Here is a 20,339-nt window from a genome sequence, read left to right on the forward strand (position 1 = left end):
GATCATCATGTTTACATACTGTATACTGTACTTTCTGTGCCATTGCCTGAAATAAATGAATAAATGAAATTAAGATAAGATAAGATGGTACTTTATTGATCTCACAGATGGAGAAATTGCATTCGATGAGAGAGCATCCGGCAGCAGCACCCACTCAGTGCGCACCACTCTTTTTTTTTTCTTTGGTGAAAGATCGTTGTGTGAATGAAGTGAATGAATGAATGTCTTACTGCTATTATTCACATCATTAGCTTATTTAGGCCTTATTAAATGGCCCGGGGATTGATTTAAGCTAATGATGTCCAATGTATTTTTCTCATCAAACAACCTCCACAGAACTTCATATTGATCCATTATAGCCATATGGAGGAGATGTGAAGAAGATTATTTTTGGCAGAATATTGACAAAGCGAAATTTGAAAGGACTTGTGAAAACGCATCTAGTGTTTGTGCATATTGATTGTGTGAAGGAAAGGATAAGGATAACACTTCATTCACCAGAGACTGAATATTTGGCAAGTACATGACTCACTGAATTTAGTAAAATCATGAACCAGAAGCGAATATAAAAGCACAAATAATATTTGGCGACAATGTGTCCTCCTAACTCATGTTCAGACAACGTGTGCTTTTGAACACAGCCGGTAAAGTTAGGCCTTTTATTTAACTAAGCCCTCGAGACCATTATGATGCAAGTCCTGTAGGGCACCTGCATCCAAGATTTGACCAGATGGACGACACCTGTCTTTTGTAAATGTCTTTTCTGTTGAATTGTTAGGGGTGTTTAAAGTTTTCATGATGGGCCACAGCGTTGAAGTGAATAGCCGGGGCGCCCAAAGTGAAGCCCTCAGACCAATTTTTGGACCTTGGGTTTCTCACTGAGTTGGCGCATATCACCAGAGATGACACCTTTTACTAAACGTTACTGTATATAATTATACATTATATGATATAATTTCAATAATTAACAACAACAAAAAGAGACATGCTCTCAGTTGAATTTCACGGCATTGATCTCTGTCTGTACACTTCAACTCAGACGGAGACAAAATTTTCCATTCTTTTTCTTCCGAGCCAGTACCATGTAAGTGGCATAGTACTGTAAATGTGATGTACCATGTAAAAGGTTTGGACACCCCGACCTGTATAGGGCCACAGACCGATGGTCAATGCAGTGAAACTGAGTGCACTTAGCAGAGGTTCATTTAATTTACATTTAATTAGGTTCGGAACCTTAATGCAGCTCTGTCTATGTACCATTAAATGAAACCAAAAAGTTAGGTAATACTGATATCAAAAAACAATATAGTATCAAAAAAAGTACAAAAAAAAGAATGATTTAGAGACCATATATACCTGTTGTTTCCAGGGACAGCATGTAAGGAAGTTAATTGGTTGTTTCAGCTCAAATAAATGATACAATTTTAATAGAAATATTATTTTATGAAATACATTACCATCATTGTTCAGTTATCTGGTACTAGATGATAAACATTTTCAGTATAGGTATGGAAAACCATGTATCGTTAAAGTACCAGTATTGGGAGGAAGATGTAATGGTACCCTTTAGCGCTGTCTCACTCTAAAGTGTTAGGTACAAATAAACTAGCCTATAATTGTGTAGAATTCTGAAGCATCTTAGCACAAGTGCCATCCTTATGGACACCTGTTAGTGCAGCCTCTGCGGGTGAGGTAAACTGCTACAAAATAGCCTGTCGAGTGAGCCAATGAGGTCGCTCCCTCTCATTGGTCTCTCTCCCTCTCCTTCCCTTTCTACACACAGTGTGCGCGCAACAAACCTCTGTCTCGCAGTGAAGAGGCATCATCTCCAACTTGTTGCGTTTATCGGAGGTTGCCTATTCAGAAAAAAAAAAAACTGGTTACAATTAGTGAACTCAAAATAGGGGCTAAAATGACTTTTGCAAGTCTTGCAGTAGTGCTCTTCTGGCTCGGAACAGGGGGGCACGCATTTCATTTTATTAACAGCTCACTTTTGGAAGATGGGGAATTTTCTTACACAGAGAACCTGTTGAATACATCTCGGCAGGTGCATAACCGGACTTCAGGTTTTTTCTTGCTGGACTTGGATGAAGGTTTGCTAGAGGACTGGCGCACTCTGGCCACAAGCAGGGCACGCAGCGGGGAGTCGCAGGGGGGTTGCATCAAGGTGCTACTGGTTGGAGCTTACTCTCTCATCATCATCATTTCACTGTTTGGGAACACGCTCGTGTGCCATGTGGTGGTCAAAAACAAGCGCGCACAGTCCTCCACCAGCCTCTTCATAATGAACCTGGCCGTTGCGGATATCTTTATTACTGTGCTCAACACTCCTTTCACTCTGGTAAGAAGCCAAGAGGCTATTTTATTCATCATTCACAGCAGCATGTTTGGTGAAAAAGGAAAAGTGGGATAAAAAGACATCAATGAAATAGAAAGAGGGAGAATTCCATAGTAGATCTCTGACTCAGTTATTTATCATTGGTATAAATCTGTTCTAAGGAAAGAAAAATATCCTTTTGTGTTGTTCTGTGCCCATCGATAACAAAGAACAAAACACAAAATCGCAATAAAATTAAGTTAATTATGTTGTGGTGAAAAGTTAGTCTGAAGCTGCCATTAAAGCTGATTTTAAAGTAGCTCAAAGGACCTAGTTGTTGTTAATATAGACCAATACAGGCAGGTTTTCAATCCGATTTCACACAAATGCATTGCGTTTTCATGGGTTTTTTATCTACTGTTAATAGTCCACCATTATTTTGTCAATACTTTATTACCAGTTTGGCATTCAAGTCAATTGATCTCTCCCTTAGTGTCAATATAGTGTCAGCAAACCAATTGAATTTGAGGATTACCAGTCACCAAATTGCCTGATAGTTAATTGACTCTGTGCATAGCTTCAAACCATAACAACGCTGCCCAAGAAGTGACTTCCTGTTCTGATCCTGCACGCCAAAATAAAAGCAACATCTTATTCATTAGTTCAGCCGTTCATTAGTTCAACTTTCTCTCTGCCTTACTAATGTGTGTATTTAATTCTTGTGATGTTGCAAGTACCCGCTGAACTAATCAATGAGTCGAACTGTGTGTTTTTATTTATTTATTTTTTTGCTGCATCGAAACAGGAAGTTACTTCTTGGGCGGCGTTGTTTTGATTTGAAGTTATGCACAGAACCAGCACGGGTCTATTGTCTCTTAATCTGATTTAATCGTTAATTGTGGACGCATAACATCATTTTGATTTTTGAAGTTTAAGTTTTGTGTATATGTCTTATCATTGTTGGTAGAATAACTGTGTTATGTGCCATCTTTGGTCATAGTGTCACAGTTGTAAGTGGGGATATAAATCTCGCCTTTCGGTCAGGCATCATTTACACTTAACAAACTTAAAGTACGGTACACGTTTTCTTATTGTATTATGTACAAGATCTTCCAACAACTGTCACATGAGTTCTAAATGTTTATATGACCGAAGAAAATAGATGACTACAACTACTACTACTATATTATTCATTCCTCCTCTGTCACAATCTGGTGGTTATGATACTTTGTAATGCCAATGGGACTGGGCAGGTTAACGGGCTAATAACAATAGCCCAAACTTTAATTGTGTCGAGAAATATCCATAGACATACAAGTTCTAAACACATCATTTTGGGTTGTTCTAGCGCTCACTGTCAGTTTATTGCAGATAATGGAGTAAATCAAATCTACAAGCTCTCCACTTTAATCTCCCCCATATTTACTGGCGGGATTAGTGAATATTACTTTTTTCACCGAGGGCCGTATATAGATATGTATAAAGCATGGAGGGTCGCATTTGGCCCTCGGGCCGCACTTTGGATACCCCTGACCTAGACAGATGCTGCAGCGCTAAGGCAGGATACCATCATCAATCTTCGAGTATGGATTTAAGCTTATTTGGATCTTTCCACAAAGGTTGACCTGAACACTATGACATTTTATGAACACAAGCTACTCAATCGGAACTCAAAAACCTATTACCGTCGACACATGCCACGCTGCCTAAAAAGTCCACACATAATCCATCTCTGGTTGTCCCTTGTCGCTCCGAAATCCGCTCAAAAGCTCTGTCAGAAAAAATGCCCCTCGCAGAGTCGATGGGGTTCACTTCAGACCATACTGTAGATAAACAGAAAATTTCTTCTAAAACTGAAAACAACTCTTTGTGTGTGTGTCTCTAGGTGCGCTTTGTTCACAGCACTTGGGTGTTTGGAAGGGCCATGTGTCACATCAGTCGCTTCGTGCAGTACTGCTCTCTGCATGTGTCCACTCTCACTCTGACTGCCATCGCTCTGGACAGACGACAGGTGGGTGTTCATATTGTTTCCAATTTTGTTGCCTGTGGAAAAAAAGTGGGGAGTATATAATGCTGCAGGTTCAAAGTGACCTGGGCCAGATTATGGATCAAGCTGCTTCCTGACATGAGCACAAACACTACAGACCTACCCACTTGCTTTCATCTGATTTTATAAGTATTATTATTACTTCAACAGTCCAGCAGTGCCAAATGTCTTGGGTGGTTTTCTTTAATTGACTTCTCGAAGCTGATGACAGGACAGGATTCTGGATGCTCCGTTTTTTCCCCAGAACATGTTGCTCAGGTTGGTCAGTGGTGGCGGCGTGCGACTCAAGTGTCTATTTGGGCTCGCGTTCCTGTCAGCAGATCATGCTCATTTGTTTGTTTCCCTCGTGCTCAGGCTGGCCGTCCACCGTTTCCTGTCAGTTGGTTATCTTTAATTGTGCTTGGATTATTTTACGCAACTCTTTTACACCTTATGGAGTGTAGACGCATACAGCTCATTTACCACCTGAGTGAACCTAAAGGTAATTGTTGTTGTCTGACTATGAGCAGGTCATGAGTGCAGTAATGTAAAAAGTATACCATGGATTGTCAAGTAAAGCAAGAGCAAACTAACTTTCCAATATGCATCATTATAGTTCAGCCACCCTCCCCCCTCTTTTTGAGTACAAAGAGAATAGAATAAGTCGCACTGAAACGCAGTTGCAGAGAAAGACGTCTCAATGAAACCGCATGCAAGTAATCACAAAAGGAGAGAAGGAGAAGGGGTTCATTCTGGAGTGAGCCAACTAATAATTATCTGAACTCAATAGGATAATTGGATGTCATATTTAACACAGATCTATTGCATGAGAAAAGAAATTGAATGAATCGAATGACGCTTACATTGCAAATTATTTGAAACATGACATCTGCCGGACCCAAACTTTTTCAAGCTCAGGTTAAAATGTGTCTATGAAGGTGTAGCATAAGGTATTCACCTAATTGCGCCTTGTCTCGGCACTTCTGTTGTATTGACACTTTCGGTAGAGCACGAACGAGGGAAAATGTTCGCCGCTCAAATCTGATGTTTAGAAGATTGATTTGTGTAAAATATCCAATCATTTGCACTAACAAGTCAACACTGCACCGTTTCTCTGCGCGGCCAGAAAACGGCTTTGTTTTAGTGTAGTAACTGATTTTATGTGGACTTCTCCAGTCCCATGTTAACTGATAGGAGAAAAGGTGCGGGCACAATTCATGGCGGCGCCCACGCGAACTTCCGGAATAAGGTGAATATGTGTTGCTTTCATTAAAGTTTATATACACACAAAAACTAGAGAAAAGTGAGGTATGGTGTTTTCTCTTTGGCCGTGCGTATGGTCATATTCATTACTGCGATACATACAGAAAGGTGTAATACAAATTTTACACTAACATATGTTCTGGATCAGCTCATTTGCTGTAATCTTTCTCCTGACCTGAATCGAAGGTTTATTGTGTGACATTTTCCAAAGTTTTCGTATGTAGGTATTGTCTCTTTTTTTATAATTTGTACTACATCAGCACTAACAAAGGAACAGCTCTGACCTTTGTTCATGTGGGAGGAGCTCCACGAAGCAAAGGACTTAAACTAGACTAAAACTGAACAAATGTATTTGACTCAATCTCGACTAAAATGAAAGGACATTTTCGTCAAAAGACTAAAACTAAATGTAAATATGTTGTAAAAAAAATTAACAGCGTTTGGCTTAAATGCAATCAATGTGCTTCAGGCCCATGTGAAAGCATTGTGCTAATCTATGCAATGACATTAATTCAATCAATACTGGAGTTAATTTATACAGGTCATACGGCACTATACTCATTTTAAAAGCGTATTGCTAGGAAACAGAAATAGGTTGGTTGCTCTCACAGATACATTCATCCTCTGAAGTTTGCTACATTTCACATATGGATTTGGAGCATAAATTAAGCTCCAAATCCATCTTATGTCAAGTCTATAATGAGTATTGTTTGTGAAAGCTCTCAGTCATACAGGAGTAGTCCATCGCAGATGATGAAGGTTCTTAAAGGAACAGGCCACCGTTTTAAAATACTGAGATATGTTCTTACCTTAGCTTAGACGAGTTGATGCGCACCTGTTTGGTCTTTACGCGTGCCCTCAGTCATGTAAACAGAGCACAGACGGCGTTAGCATCTAGCCTCTCCTCTTCTCCTCTATGGATCCAAACGGAAGTGAAGTTAGAAGCGATCAAGTTCTTCCACGTTGTCCCTATTTAAATATGATTACATGAGCCTGTACACGATCCAAGTCTAGATACACAAAATTAAACATGTAGATTTTCTAAGCGGATAAAAAGAGGAACTATATTGCAAGGCGTAGTTATATTACTACGCCTTGCATTATAGTAGTATAGGCGTTCCACTTTTTATCTGATTAGAAAATTGACGTGTTTAACTTTGTGTATATTTAAAAAGGGAAAACGTGGAAGAACTTTGTTGCTTCTAACTTCACTCCTGTTTGGGGCCCATCCATCCATCCATCCATCCATTTTCTTCCGCTTTATCCGGGGCCGGGTCGCGGGGGCAGCAGTCTCAGCAGTCTCAGCAGAGATGCCCAAACTTCCCGATCCACACACACTTCCTCCAGCTGTTCTGGGGGGACCCCGAGGCGACACCAGGCCAGCTCGGAGACATAGTCCCACCACCGTGTCCTGGGCCTTCCACGAGGCCTTGTCCCACTAGGACATGCCTGGAACACCTCCCGCGGGAGGCGACCAGGAGGCATCCGAAACAGATGCCCGAGCCACCTCAGCTGGCTCCTTTTGACGTGGAGGAGCAGCGACTCTACTCCGAGCTCCTCCCGGGTAACTGAGCTCCTCACCCGATCTCGGAGGGTGCGCCCAGCCACCCTGCGAAGGAAACTCATTTCGGCCGCTTGTATTCGCGATCTTGTCCTTTCGGTCATTACCCAAATCTCATGACCATAGGTGAGGGTGGGAACGTAGATCGATCGGTAAATCGAGAGCTTTGCCCTCCGACTCAGCTCCCTCTTCACCACGACAGACCGATACAGCGACCGCATCACTGCTGACGCCGCACCGATCCGTCTGTCGATCTCACGCTCCATCCGTCCCTCACTCGTGAACAAGACCCCGAGATACTTGAACTCCTCCACTTGAGGTAAGGACTCCCCACCGACCTGGAGAGGGGAAACCACCTTTTTCCGGTGGAGAACCATGGCCTCGGATTTGGAGGTGCTGATCCTCATCCCGGCCGCTACACACTCGGCTGCAAACCGCCCCAGTGCGTGCTGAAGGTCCTGGTCTGTTGAAGCCAACAGAACAACATCATCTGCAAACAGCAGAGATGAGACTCTGAGGCTCCCAAACCGGACACCCTCCGGCCCCTGGCTGCGCCGAGAAATTCTGTCCATAAAAGTAATGAACAGAACCGGTGACAAAGGGCAGCCCTGGCGGAGACCAACACGCACCGGGAACAGGTCTGACTTACTGCCGGCAATGCGAACCAAGCTCCTGCTGCGGTCATACAGGGAACGGACAGCCCTTAGCAGAGGGCCCCGGACCCCATACTCCCGGAGCATCCCCCACAGGGCACCACGAGGGACGCGGTCGAACGCTTTCTCCAAGTCCACAAAACACATGTGGACTGGTTGGGCGAACTCCCACGAACCCTCGAGCACCCGACGGAGGGTATAGAGCTGGTCCAGTGTGCCACGACCAGGACGAAAACCGCATTGTTCCTCCTGAATCCGAGGTTCAACTGTTTGGGGCCATAGATGAGAAGAGGAGAGGCTACATGCTAATGCCGTCTGTGCTCTGTGTGTGTGACTGAGCGCACGCGTAAAGACCAGACAGCTACAAATCAACTCGTCTAAGCTCAGATAAGAACACATCTCAGAATTTAAAAACGGTGGCCTATTTCTATACTCAGGCACCTTCATAGGTTAATGAGTATTGTATAGAATTATGAGAAAACAACAGTGCTTTTCTTACCGCTGTGCTGTGGTGCTCACAAATGAATCCACTTTGGTGTGTTTGATAATACTCTGCAGAGGAAGCAGCATGTGATAAACTCATTATTAGAAATGTTCCTATCCATGCATCATGGGCCCACTCTCCGACCAGAGCAGAATCCCACAGCACATCCTCATTCATGTTCATTAGTCTTCACCACCATAGTACAAGTCTATCCGATATGGCACATCTCAATTCAAACCTGTTGACCCCGATCAAGTGCATCATTATAGTGTGTGGTTATTCTGATCATGTTAACTGGTTTACGGATGGTGTGTGCATCTACTGCTAATACGTTTTTACTTTCTTTATGCGCACAGGCTCATGGTTCTCTTGTTTGTTTTATTATTATTCATTAATGTATTGTTTTTTTTAATATATTTTATCAAGGACACAATTTAACAGACATGGAGACACTCTTTTAAATTTAGTTTCATTCATTTTTCATTTAGAATATTTAAGATGAGTGCCATTTGTCCTGCTACTTTAAGGCAGATGTGGGTACTGTTAAATCACAAGGTACATGGCAAGGCAAGTTTGTTATGTACATGTGGGTGGATATCGGGTGTTTGGGGAGGCACAAAGGAACGCCTGCAGCTGCTAATCTGCGTCATTTGTTCCTCCGACCACCATCAATCACTCACACACAGGCTAATCATGCAAGTCATTTTTTGCATAAAAGCTGTGTCACGGGCTCTCACCCTTAGCCCTGGACACATATTAACCCACGCAGAGTTCTACCCTACAATGTATATGTAAACCTTATGAAGGTCATGAATTGTGCCACTAAGCAATTAAGCATGAACCTGGGACAATTTAAGGGGTGCCTCATGACAAAGTATAAACCATTAATTTATTTTCTTTGTTATGTTTTGCTATATATATATAAGGTTTTGAAACAGTTCTACAACCAGGCTGGAGCATTACTTTGATGCCTTAAGTGGATTTTGTTGTATAGCTCCAGAGAAGCCGCTGATGGAGTTCTGGAGGAAACATATAACAGAACCATATTTGTACAAGGAAGAAATTGTCCGAATATATATAGAAATTAAACTTGTTTCTTCTAATGGTAACTTCACAGTATCTAATAATAACCTATTTGTAAGGGGGATTTTTTGTTGTTGTTTCTTTCCGTTTCTATAAACAACTTGAGTAGTATATACTGGTGTACAGGGGAAACTCGGAAAATTAGAATATTGTTCAAAGTTCATTTATTTCTGATATTCAACTGCAAATGTGAAACTAATATATATGTTGATATAGACTTATGCCATGCAAAGTGACATATGTCAAGCCTTTGTTTGTTTTAATGTTGATGATTATGGCTTCCAGTTTGTAAAAACCCCAAATTCAAAATCTCAGAAAATTAGAATATTAGATTAAATCAATAAAATAATTATTTTAAACAGAGAAATGTCAGTTCCCCTGAAAACTATAATCATGCATATGTACTTAGCACCAGATTGGGAGACCATTTAACACCTCAGGGACCCTTTGCAGGTGTTATGGATGCATTAGCTGATGACTGGGTGACACCTTGAGCCTCAATATAGTCCCTTTTCACATTGTTCTAATTTTCTGAGATTTTGAATTTGGCTTTTTTATAAGCTGTAAACTAAAATCATCAAAATTCTAAAAAAAAAACAAAGGCTTGACATATCTTACTTTGCATGTAATGAGTCTATATCATATATTAGTTTCACATTTTAAGTTGAATTACAGAAATGAATGAACATTTCAACGATATTCTGATTTTCCGTGTAAAGGCCATTATCTAAGGCCTCTTACAGACTGCATGCGCATCCCAGAGCCGAGCGTCCTCAGCCTCACAGTGAGCGGTGTTTATTCACAGAGAGCAGAGAGAAGCAGCTGCAGCCTCTTCCTATGTGTTTCACTATGAAGAAGCCATTTTGCTTCAGGAGGGGAGCATTTCCCCACAGAACTGATCTAAAGAAGCGAAAAGTTGACAGGTTTGTCTGCCCCTCTGGTTTTGCTGATTTGTTCAACAGTCTTTTGCAAAAATAGAAATTAAAGTCTTTGCTAACCTATTTGCGTGCAGTGTGTAAGAGCCTTCTCTATACAGACCTTTCTCCCTTCAAATCCTATTATTGTCTCAAAAATCACTTTTTAAGAACCAGAGGTGGGCAGAGTAGACATTTTTACTCCAGTAATACTTTTAAATTACTGCGAGTAGAAGGGGGAAAAAAAGTACTGACGCAAACATTTCACAAGTTAAAAAGTACTTGGCGTGAATACTACATAAAGCCTACTGTGAGAAAATGCTATACAAATATTTAACGATTGTTTTTAAGAGTAAGGTGGGCAAAACACAAACTACATTGTCACTTTAATCACGTGCAATGTGTAGAATCAATTTTTTTTACTCAAGAGTGCAGATACACATACCTTTTAGAGTTATGTGTTCTTCTGTCATGCCACTTTGTGTGGACAACAAGAACATGGGCAGGTCCTTTGTTTCCTTCGTACAAACTTGTCCCTGACTGTTGCTTTGTCATTGCACAACAAAGTTCAAACTATTGATCACCATTCTGATTGGATTTCTTCTCTATACAAAGATGTTTACATGGCAATGAGCTTTCTTGGATTCAATGCTGTATTGTCTTTTATTAACACAATGATGTTGTATTAACAGGAACTGGCCATGATTGAAAAGAAAAAAGTGTTTGTGTTTTCATTCATTTTCTTTGAGAAATGGCCCAAAAAATGAAAACACCATTGGCACATCTGCAGGGTCGGTACACGGTTTCTTCTTCTACTTGGTTGATGTTTTATATGCAAAAACTGATCATATACTGTTTGCTGCATTTCTATTTAAATGGGACTTTGTCATTTGGTATCATTTCAAACATCGGATAAGAGTGGTGCGCACTGAATGGGTGCTGCTGCCGGATGCTCTCTCATCGAATGCAATTTCTCCATCTGTGAGATCAATAAAGTATCATCTTATCTTATCTTATAACCCACCAAGGGTCAATGGAATGACAGAGACTTAAGCCGAATGAACAAGTGCCAAAGAAAATCACTCCTTGACCGAGATATTACAATTGAATTTTTTACAATTTAAATACACAGAGTGCAGCTCTGTTGTGTTCTTGAACAAAAAAAACTGTCATCATCCTCCTTTTGTGAAACATCCATTGATCTTATGAACCATAACCTTGCTGCTCCACATCACACACATGTGGTGCAGTCCCTTGTATCATTTCATTCATACAGTTTACTTGGATACTTTTCTCCTATACATGGTTTCAATTATTCCAATTTCCCACCAGTCGTGTACTACATGTCAATCCAGTCAATGATAAAAGAGATTAAGTGCATTGTGTATCAAGGATTTCTCAGAGAATAGACATGTTTGTATTCCGCTTCAGGGCTTATGATTGACATAAATTAGGACCTTGGTGATACTAATGCTCTCTCAATTTGCCCATCTTCTATCATCACGCAGGAAGCATCCATGCCACAGAGGACCTTTGACCATAACTAGCATAGAACATGACAATGAAATCCGCCTCTTCTTATACGCCTGCCTTCGTCCTTGTCAAGAACATTCCGTCTCAGCGTCACGGCGTACCCCTGCTCCCCTTTGTGTCAATCCCATTTCGTTAAGTTTTCTGATATAGATCCAAACTTGAGCTACTGAGATCACCATTAAATTCTACACAGATTTGTCTCGAATTAATTCAAGGACCAGCGCAATAGAAGCACGGTACATGAGAGAAAGTGTTTTTCACTAAAGATGATTTGGGGACAGCTGTGGCCTCTTTTCATGAACTCGTGGCACAAGGTTCTATTCACATACACGTTTTTCAAAGGTTCGCACCACAATGCACTCTTAATCATTTACAGTTTTGTGTTGAATAACTTCATGAGGATTTTTTTTTTAAATAATAATGAATATATAAATGCTTGCTTTTGAAAATAAAAAGTATTGTGGTTGGTACCAGTAGATTCCATTGCACAGAGTCGAACTAACAATTCCTTTAGCAAATGGGCAAAACTAAGAAGGTGACGGACCACATGTGCTGATGCTTTAGTTTCATGAGTGCTAACCGCTGTGCTGCCGTGCCGCCGTGCCGCCCTACTCATTGTTTTACACTAATATGAAAGGACCATGGTTATACACCAGAAAAAAGGGTGGGAAATTCGGCCCTGCATTATTCACTTTATTAACATGTAATGTGAAGTATTTATGTGAGATTTAATTGCAAGCATTTCAAATTAATTGCACCAGTGAGTGTTGGAAAGTGAGTCGTTATCCAATTAGTCATCACGACACTCTGCCCCGATACAATCAGTACTTGAAAGGCAGAGTGTAGCAATTTAAGCTGTAATGTTGATAAAAAGCCTATGTAACTTGCCATTTTAAGTAGTTGAGTACAATACACTTGTGCAGTTGAATGTCTTGTGACAGAAACTTTTGGAGGAATCATCTATGCAAGATTAGGTTTAGCACAGGGGAAAAGATGGTCTAAGCGAGGAGTCACAGAGGAAATAACTGTTAAAGAAAAGCCTTCAATGAACTGAAATGGGGTTTAAGATCCAGTTGACCTATTTACATTAGCCCACTAAGACCCAGAGCACAGCAGCAAGATAGTTATGGACTCACGGTCATGTTGTAATGAGACCTAATGACTGTGCAGAGCTCCCCAGGACAGTAGACAATAAAAATATAGTAATAATTAATAATTAGCGACCAAAGCTTTTTAAAGACATGTACTGTAGCCTATTACTCTGCCCCCAGGAGGAATTGGCTACCTAAACCTAGACTGCAGCTGCGTAGGTTTCCTCCGAGTACTCCGGTTTCCCCTACCACTAAAAACATGTACAATAGGCCAGGATGAATGAGAGTGTGCTTGAGAGTGCGTATGGGGGACGACGGATGGAAATTAGCCTACAGAATTACAATCCGGTGTGGCTTGTTTACATGCATGTGACCCATGTATGTTCATTAACATGCACTGTCCCGACCAAATAAACTGATAAATAAATAAATAAAACAATCTGATGATAATCTGAATGTTTCTTCTACAATGCATTTCAATGTATGATGATTTTATACCTCATGTTTATGCATGACCTTGCTCTCTTGCAGGTCATTCTGCACCCGCTGCGGCCGCGTATGTCTCTGGGGCAGGGGGGCTGTTGGGTGGCTGTCATCTGGATAATGGGCAGCTGCTTCTCTTTGCCACATGCCATCTATCAAAAACTCCTGACGTTTACTTACAGGTACCATCCTTTCCTGAGAGTTCACTAATGCCTGTTGTTGATTGTGACTTCTGTAATGTGAGGATTTATTGAAAGTCCCATTTATTCTTCCTCCTTTTCAGTAACGGTGCTAAAGTCTTTAAAAGCTTAAGACATTTGAGAGGTAAAAGCAGCCAAAAGTATGAGGCCTGCCATTCCTTGCAAGGATGGAATTTGACAGATACAGCACCTCCAAGTAAAAAAAGTGTCCTTCGCAGTAAAAGGCCCAGAGAAGAGACAAAATTCTCTGACATCAAAAAAGAGAGGTGTGAACACCTCACATTCCCATTTTGTTCAGAATCCAGTACACTATTTGCCAGATTTAAGGAAAATCCGACATTCAGCATATTGATTATAAGTTCAGAGTTTTTCTTGCACGATTCAAAATCACTTAAGATTCTATACCCATGAAGCCCATAGCAAGTCTGCATTGTTATAATTTACTTTCAGCTCTGGGCCTGGAATGCTGAGGTTTCTGTTTAGAAAGAAAATATAGTTCCCCTGAAAACACACAGCTCTATAGTCATACACAGAGAAAGGAATGTTTTAAAAGTAGTTTGAAGGAAAGTGTGTTTGATAAAGGCAAGTGTTGCAAGCCCCATGGGATTGTGTCACTGAGGGAGATGAGCCATTCCTTTGAGGCCTGATGTAATTCAGTCTGCACCACACACTCAACCAGATGGGCTATATGCTGTCAGTGCAATATTAATTTACAGAATAATATGTCAGGCAATCATCAGGAAATATTAATAGTGCACTTGATGACTCAGGTGCACTAATAACATATGGCAATAACACAATAATAGTTTAAGAATAATTGCAGGGACATTTAATTTAAATTCACATTCACTCTCTACCCTTTCGTCCCACCAGGTTTATTTTTTCTATCTCTCATATCTTTAACAATGAGAAATATTGCCTCAGCTTTGACAATAATGAGGAAGCCAACAGTAATTAAAGCTCCTCTCAGCTGAATGATTACAGAGATTTTTTTTTTGTGGAACTATTGGTCAAGAGAAATCCATTTGCAAAGCATTTTCTAGTGACTTGTCTTTCTTTATTCCAAGCTAGTCATTGCCATTATTGCCATTCACACAAATCACACACAGATTCTGTAACAATTAGATTTGAACCCATAAACATGCACCAAAGGAAATTGCTGTCTACTTTAGAGTGGACAAATTGGATCAAATTACTGTTGCTTGCTGATAGTTCGCAAAATGCAGACTGAGCGCAAAACTTTCTTTTGCTTATTTGCAAATTGAGTCTGTTGTGTTTGTGTCTTCAGTAAAGAAAAGGAGCGCAGCTTGTGTGTCCCAGACTTCCCTGAGCCCTCAGATGTCTACTGGCAGTACATTGACCTTTTGACCTTTGTGCTGCTGTACGTGCTGCCTCTCCTCATCATCACCGCCTCCTATACAACCGTGGCCCGCCGTCTTTGGCGCCATAACGCTATCGGGGACACGACGACAGCCCAACACGCCACGCAGCGGAGGAAGAGGAGGAGGACACTCGCCATGCTGCTCCTCGTGGTTGGAGTGTTTGCCGTCTGCTGGTTTCCTCTAAACTGCTATGTGGTGCTCTTGTCCAGCCAGGCAATCCAATCGTCCAATGTTTTATATTTCTGTTTCCATTGGTTGGCCATGAGCTCCACGTGTTACAACCCGTTCATCTACTGCTGCCTGAACCCGATGTTTCGTCAGGAGCTGCAGGTGCTTCTGGATATCTGCAAGCGCAGGAGGCCCGCGGTGGAATTGGAACCGGAGAACCACCCGATACAAGCAGTGGCACCCTGTCGCCAGACGGCCTGGCCTGATAACAACTCCTCCAGGTCCAGAGCAGCTGCGCCACAACCAGGTCCCAGCTCATCGCAACCAAGCCACGCCTCTTCAAGTCAATCGCACAACCTTAAGGACACATATGTGCTGTTCAGGGCCAGGGAAGCGCACTCAGGGCGGACAGATATTCTCTCAGTGGAGCCCATTGTCGCTGTGAGCTGGATGCAGAAACCGACTAAGTAGTTAGTGCTATGCATCAAAGCTATTCTTTATAAAAATGTAAATGCCCATTAGGAGCTTTGGATGATGCAGTTCAAAGAGCAACATCTTAAAACAACTATTTGATTTCCAACCTATTACTATAATTAATATTTGGTATCAATATTACATTATATTATCTGAAGATTTTGCATACACACAATGTAATTTTACACTCCCATCAGGACACATTAATAAATCTATCTTTTGTCAGGTTGCTCAATTGTGATTCTGAAATACTGATGTTAAAAACATATTCTCCAAAAAAAAATCAGTTGTGACTATATTGGATTCTTATTCTTTAATCCTTGATCTAAACCAGTGAAGCAGAATTTTCAAATGACATTTATTCAATTAAGATACAATGCCATAATGTGTACTTACATACAAAAGACGTGTGGAATGTAAGTTTGGAAAACCTAAGCACAAATATGCAACTAAAGGGCCTAGTTTCTCCAGAATTTTGAGTGCAAACTGGAAAATAGCACATGGATCTTTGTGGGCATGTTGCACCTACAGTCATTTACACATTACTGGCACTTTGAACATTACTGGAGCTTTGACACCTCTCTGGACTCTCCAGCCCACCTGCTCCCCCATCACCTTCACCACCAGGGACTTCATCTAAAGCCACCACAGACCCCTGATTTTTTCTTCTTTTTTTTGTTTTAAAGGACCCATATTACTGTTTTAAGGCCCCAAATCTGACAATGACAGAATGCTTTGGGAGTTAAAAAAAAAAAAAAAGGGTTAATCACTCTGCTGCTGATCCTCATTTCCACACGCTTGGCAAATGACCCCTCAGTCTCTTCAATCAATGTGAACCAGTTTTCTCTATGGATGTAACAGAGATTAAGAAAGCAAAGTTAACCTTGTTGATTTTGTTTAGCAAGTATTTTTGTGATTTTTTGGTACACGGTGTTCTATATGTGATGTACAGAATGTAAATATAATGAGAAGTAATCAAAGGTTGTCATGTATATGGTCAAAGCGTGTTATTTTCTTTATTCAAAAAAAAAAAACATCTAATACACACTAAGTGAATGTATGCAGACATCACATCCACAGCTAATGTGTGGTAAAGGAGATGTATTTTACAAAATTGACTTTAAACTTTAAAGGAACAGGCCACCGTTTTTACATACTGAGATATGTTCTTGCCTTAGCTTTGACGAGTTCTTTAGGACCTGTCTGGTCTTCCCCCGTGCCTTCAGTCACGTAAACAGCGCAGACGGCGTAAGCATTTAGCCTCTCCCTCTCTCCTCTATAGCTCCAAAACAGGTCAAGATAGAAGCTACCAAGCTCTTCCATGTTTTCCCTGTTTAAATATGGTTACGTGAAGTGTTACACTACAAAGTATAATTACACAAAATTAAACAATGTGGATGTTTTAAGCGGATAAAAGGGGGAACTATAATGTAAGGCGTAATAATACCAGGAGTAGTTTGGCATCCGCACAGTAAAGTGAAGATTACTGCGCAGTAAAGTGAAGATTACTGCGCAGATTTCGAATTACTCCTGGTATTATTACGCCTTACAATATAGTTCCCCCTTTTATCCGCTTAGAAAATCCACATTGTTTAATTTTGTGTAATTATACTTTGTAGAGTAACACTTCACGTAACCATATTTAATTAGGGAAAACGTGGAAGAGCTTGGTAGCTTCTATCTTGACCTGTTTTGGAGCTATAGTGGAGAGCAGGAGAGGCTAAATGCTAACGCCGTCTGCGCTGTGTTTACGTGATATAAAGCACGGGGGAAGACCAGACAGGTCCTAAAGAACTCGTCAAAGCTAAGGTAAGAACATATCTCAGTATGTAAAAACGGTGGCTTATTCCTTTAAGAGACATTCTGTTCAAATGGGACAGAGTAACAATTATTGTGATGTCATGTGGGTGCAAACTCTACAGTACACTACAGTAAAATAACCCTAAACTGCATCTAATGATCACTATACAAATGTTTATTTTCAATGTTCTTCAGGTCTTGTAAAAAACATAAATAAATTTGATGAAGTTCTTTAATGAACATTCCGTTACTTTTGCAGCCATGCCCCATTCAGGGCTGATTTCAGGGCTATTTTGGTTCATTACATTCTCACTACACAATTCGCCCCCGAGAGAACCAAAATTAAAGTGCTCAAAATCAAATGTACTGGCATTTGATGTATTGACAGTGGCATCTAGTTGTTTATCACTCTTGTTGTTTGTGTGGCTCAATAGTAGAGAAAGGTTATTTTTATACAGTAAAAGGCAACCTTAAAAAGACTGCCTCCATGTGAGAAAAAAAAAAAGATGGTCACTGTTATAACCCGGCTCAGCTAGGTTAAGGGGAAATAACCATTGGGGGCTTGTCCAGGATAATAACACCCATCCCATCCTAGTAATTGGTTTGTATTAGGTAAGTTTGTAATTGGCTATATTTTTACTAAATTGCTGTTGTGTCATTGTGTGGTGGAAGACTGGCTTTGGTTTTGCCAGTGACTGGCATCGAGCCTCTGCCTCTGTGAATAAAGTATTAACAGTGAGGTTTGTGACTGACTCTTGTATCTGAGGTTGTTGCGGATGGGAAGGTGGCCGGCCTGATTATCTGTCCATCCTTCCTTGTCATAAGTCCTTTCTCTGCCAGGTTTTTCCGCTCTGTGGATGGGGCTTGGTTCAGAGTGTGCCTTGCCAATCCCAACTGAGGCTGATAAGGGGAGTCTTTTGCACACATTGTGTCCAGCCCTGGCTTTGTTCATGTCCAAACTTACGTTCTGCCTTTCAATCCCTGGTACCTAGGTGAGTACAAAACCATATTCTTTTACAAAAATACATTTTGTATCTTAAGGGGCAGGGTGTTACGACCCAGGCCTCCAGACTGTCTCCTTTTGTGTTAGTTTGTGGGTGTGGCTGACTTCTGTGTTCTCTTCCTATGAAACCCTGGCTGTGTGAGCCCTTGCCTGGGATTGGAGGACTGATTCCCCGCTCTGAGCTGGTCGGCTGCTGCTTCCCACTCCAGATTGGTGCGGCATCGTAGCACTTGGCCAATCATTTAGACACCTGTTGCAGCCATGCCTTTAAAAGCATAGCTCACCTGCCATTGGGGGCTGCTGGCCTTTGTGGCCAGTATGCCAGTCTGTGTTCTCTGTCTCTTCATTGTTAGTGTTAACTTTTGTGTGTCTTTAGAGACACTATTTTTTCATTATGTAAGTCATGTCTCCTGTGTGTGCTTTTCTGTGTCACTCATTTTGTTTTAGGCCTCTATGTGACACTCTTATTTTGACTGAGGCAAAATACGAGTGTCAACAAAAAGCCCTCCAGAGCTTTTTGTTGAGCTCAACAAAAGCTCAACTAGTTTTGTTGAGCTTTAGTGTCTGGATTTTGAACACTATTTTGTCGTTTTAGTTGAGGTCAATTTTTTGTTAACCTCTGTAAATATTGCAAATAGCCTTTGTTTGGTCATTGTTGGGTTATTACTGTGTAATCTTCCATTTATGAATCAATCTTCATTGAAAAAGGTCAAAATTACCAACCCATGGATCCTCAAGATACTTAACAAACTAGAGTGACATCAAGGCTCTCTCGGGCCATGCCTATTGTAGAGTTTTTACCATCAATGTCAGACGGTGCTTTTAAAAGATGGGCGGACAAGGGACTGATTGTCATTGATTATTTGTTCCATGGGCGGACATTCAAATCGTTTCCATATCTTAAAGAACAATACCCCCTATCCCATAATGACTTGTACAGATACCTACGTGACAAAACACCTGCAATGGGAGACTGTTATGAGAGAACCTACAAATAGTGAAGAATATTTCGTTAACTGTTTGCAAAGAAAACAACAACGAAAATAATATCTAGACTTGAAGGATGTCATATCGGACAATACTTTTTATATTAAACCCCACTGGGAACTCAAGATGAATGTAATCATAACAGATGGTTGAAAGTGTTCTCCCAATGTCATAAAGGGATAAATAGCCAAAATTGGAGAAAGTTTGACTGGTAAAAAAAACAAAACACATGGTTGGAGATCACGCTCGTATTTTCTGGGACTTCCCCAAAATAAAAATGTTTTGGGAAAATACAAGAAAAAGGATAGGAGACATCTTAAAAACAGATCGCCCACTGGATCCCCTCCTGTTCATTTTGGAGGTGTATCCGAGCAACTATTTCAGCGCAACATTCTACATGTCGTGTTGATGGTGGCGAGAAAAACTATTACGTTGAACTGGCTTAAGCCATCTCCACCCAGTGTTGCACAGTGGACACAAAAGTTACATGTTTATTTGATGGAAGGATGAATGGCTCGATTACAATTTAAAATGGATTTTTTTTTAAGAAGATGGCCAACGTGTGTCAAAAATCTTCCATTGGTGATATACGTATATGTGTGTATGTATGTATATGTTTTTTAACCCAAGTTGTACCTTACCATTTATTTCTATTTCCTATTATTACTATTTTATGTACCTCTTTATATGTCTGCATTATTATTTTGAGTGCAATCTCTGCATTCTATGTTTGTTATAATGTAAATTGCCCATGTTTCTGTGTTCAAAGGCAACAAAGTAATAAAAAATTTAAAAAAATACTGCACGGCTCTGCTTTTGACCAATGGGGACAGAATGACTCCTGCATGTGAATATGAATCAAAGTTAATTGATTATGGAACGTCTATGTCATGTGTCCAATACGCTCTTGGCCATCA

The 20,339-nt window shown here is 40.7% G+C and overlaps 1 protein-coding gene across 1 annotated transcript; it reads left to right on the forward strand.

Annotated features, from left to right (window-relative positions):
- The first annotated feature begins 1,878 nt into the window (after positions 1-1,878).
- Positions 1,879-15,698, forward strand: LOC306961477 (G-protein coupled receptor 83-like). The gene is made up of 4 exons (XM_079554244.1): positions 1,879-2,341; positions 4,203-4,328; positions 13,457-13,590; positions 14,897-15,698. Exons 1-4 carry the CDS (start codon positions 1,913-1,915, stop codon positions 15,627-15,629), a joined length of 1,422 nt encoding a protein of 473 aa, XP_079410370.1. The 5' UTR covers positions 1,879-1,912; the 3' UTR covers positions 15,630-15,698.
- The last annotated feature ends 4,641 nt before the right edge of the window (positions 15,699-20,339 follow it).

The sequence above is a fragment of the Gobius niger genome, assembly GCF_951799975.1.
Source record: "Gobius niger genome assembly, chromosome: 3".
In the NCBI taxonomy this organism is placed as follows: Eukaryota; Metazoa; Chordata; class Actinopteri; order Gobiiformes; family Gobiidae; genus Gobius; species Gobius niger.

Bases quoted from the DNA above. Each gene is read 5' to 3' on its own strand.
- LOC306961477 (XM_079554244.1), top strand. From the start codon at position 1,913: ATGACTTTTGCAAGTCTTGCAGTAGTGCTCTTCTGGCTCGGAACAGGG. The intron at 2,342-4,202 runs GTAAGAAGCCAA...GTGTGTCTCTAG, and splicing joins TCAACACTCCTTTCACTCTG to GTGCGCTTTGTTCACAGCAC. The intron at 4,329-13,456 runs GTGGGTGTTCAT...GCTCTCTTGCAG, and splicing joins TCGCTCTGGACAGACGACAG to GTCATTCTGCACCCGCTGCG.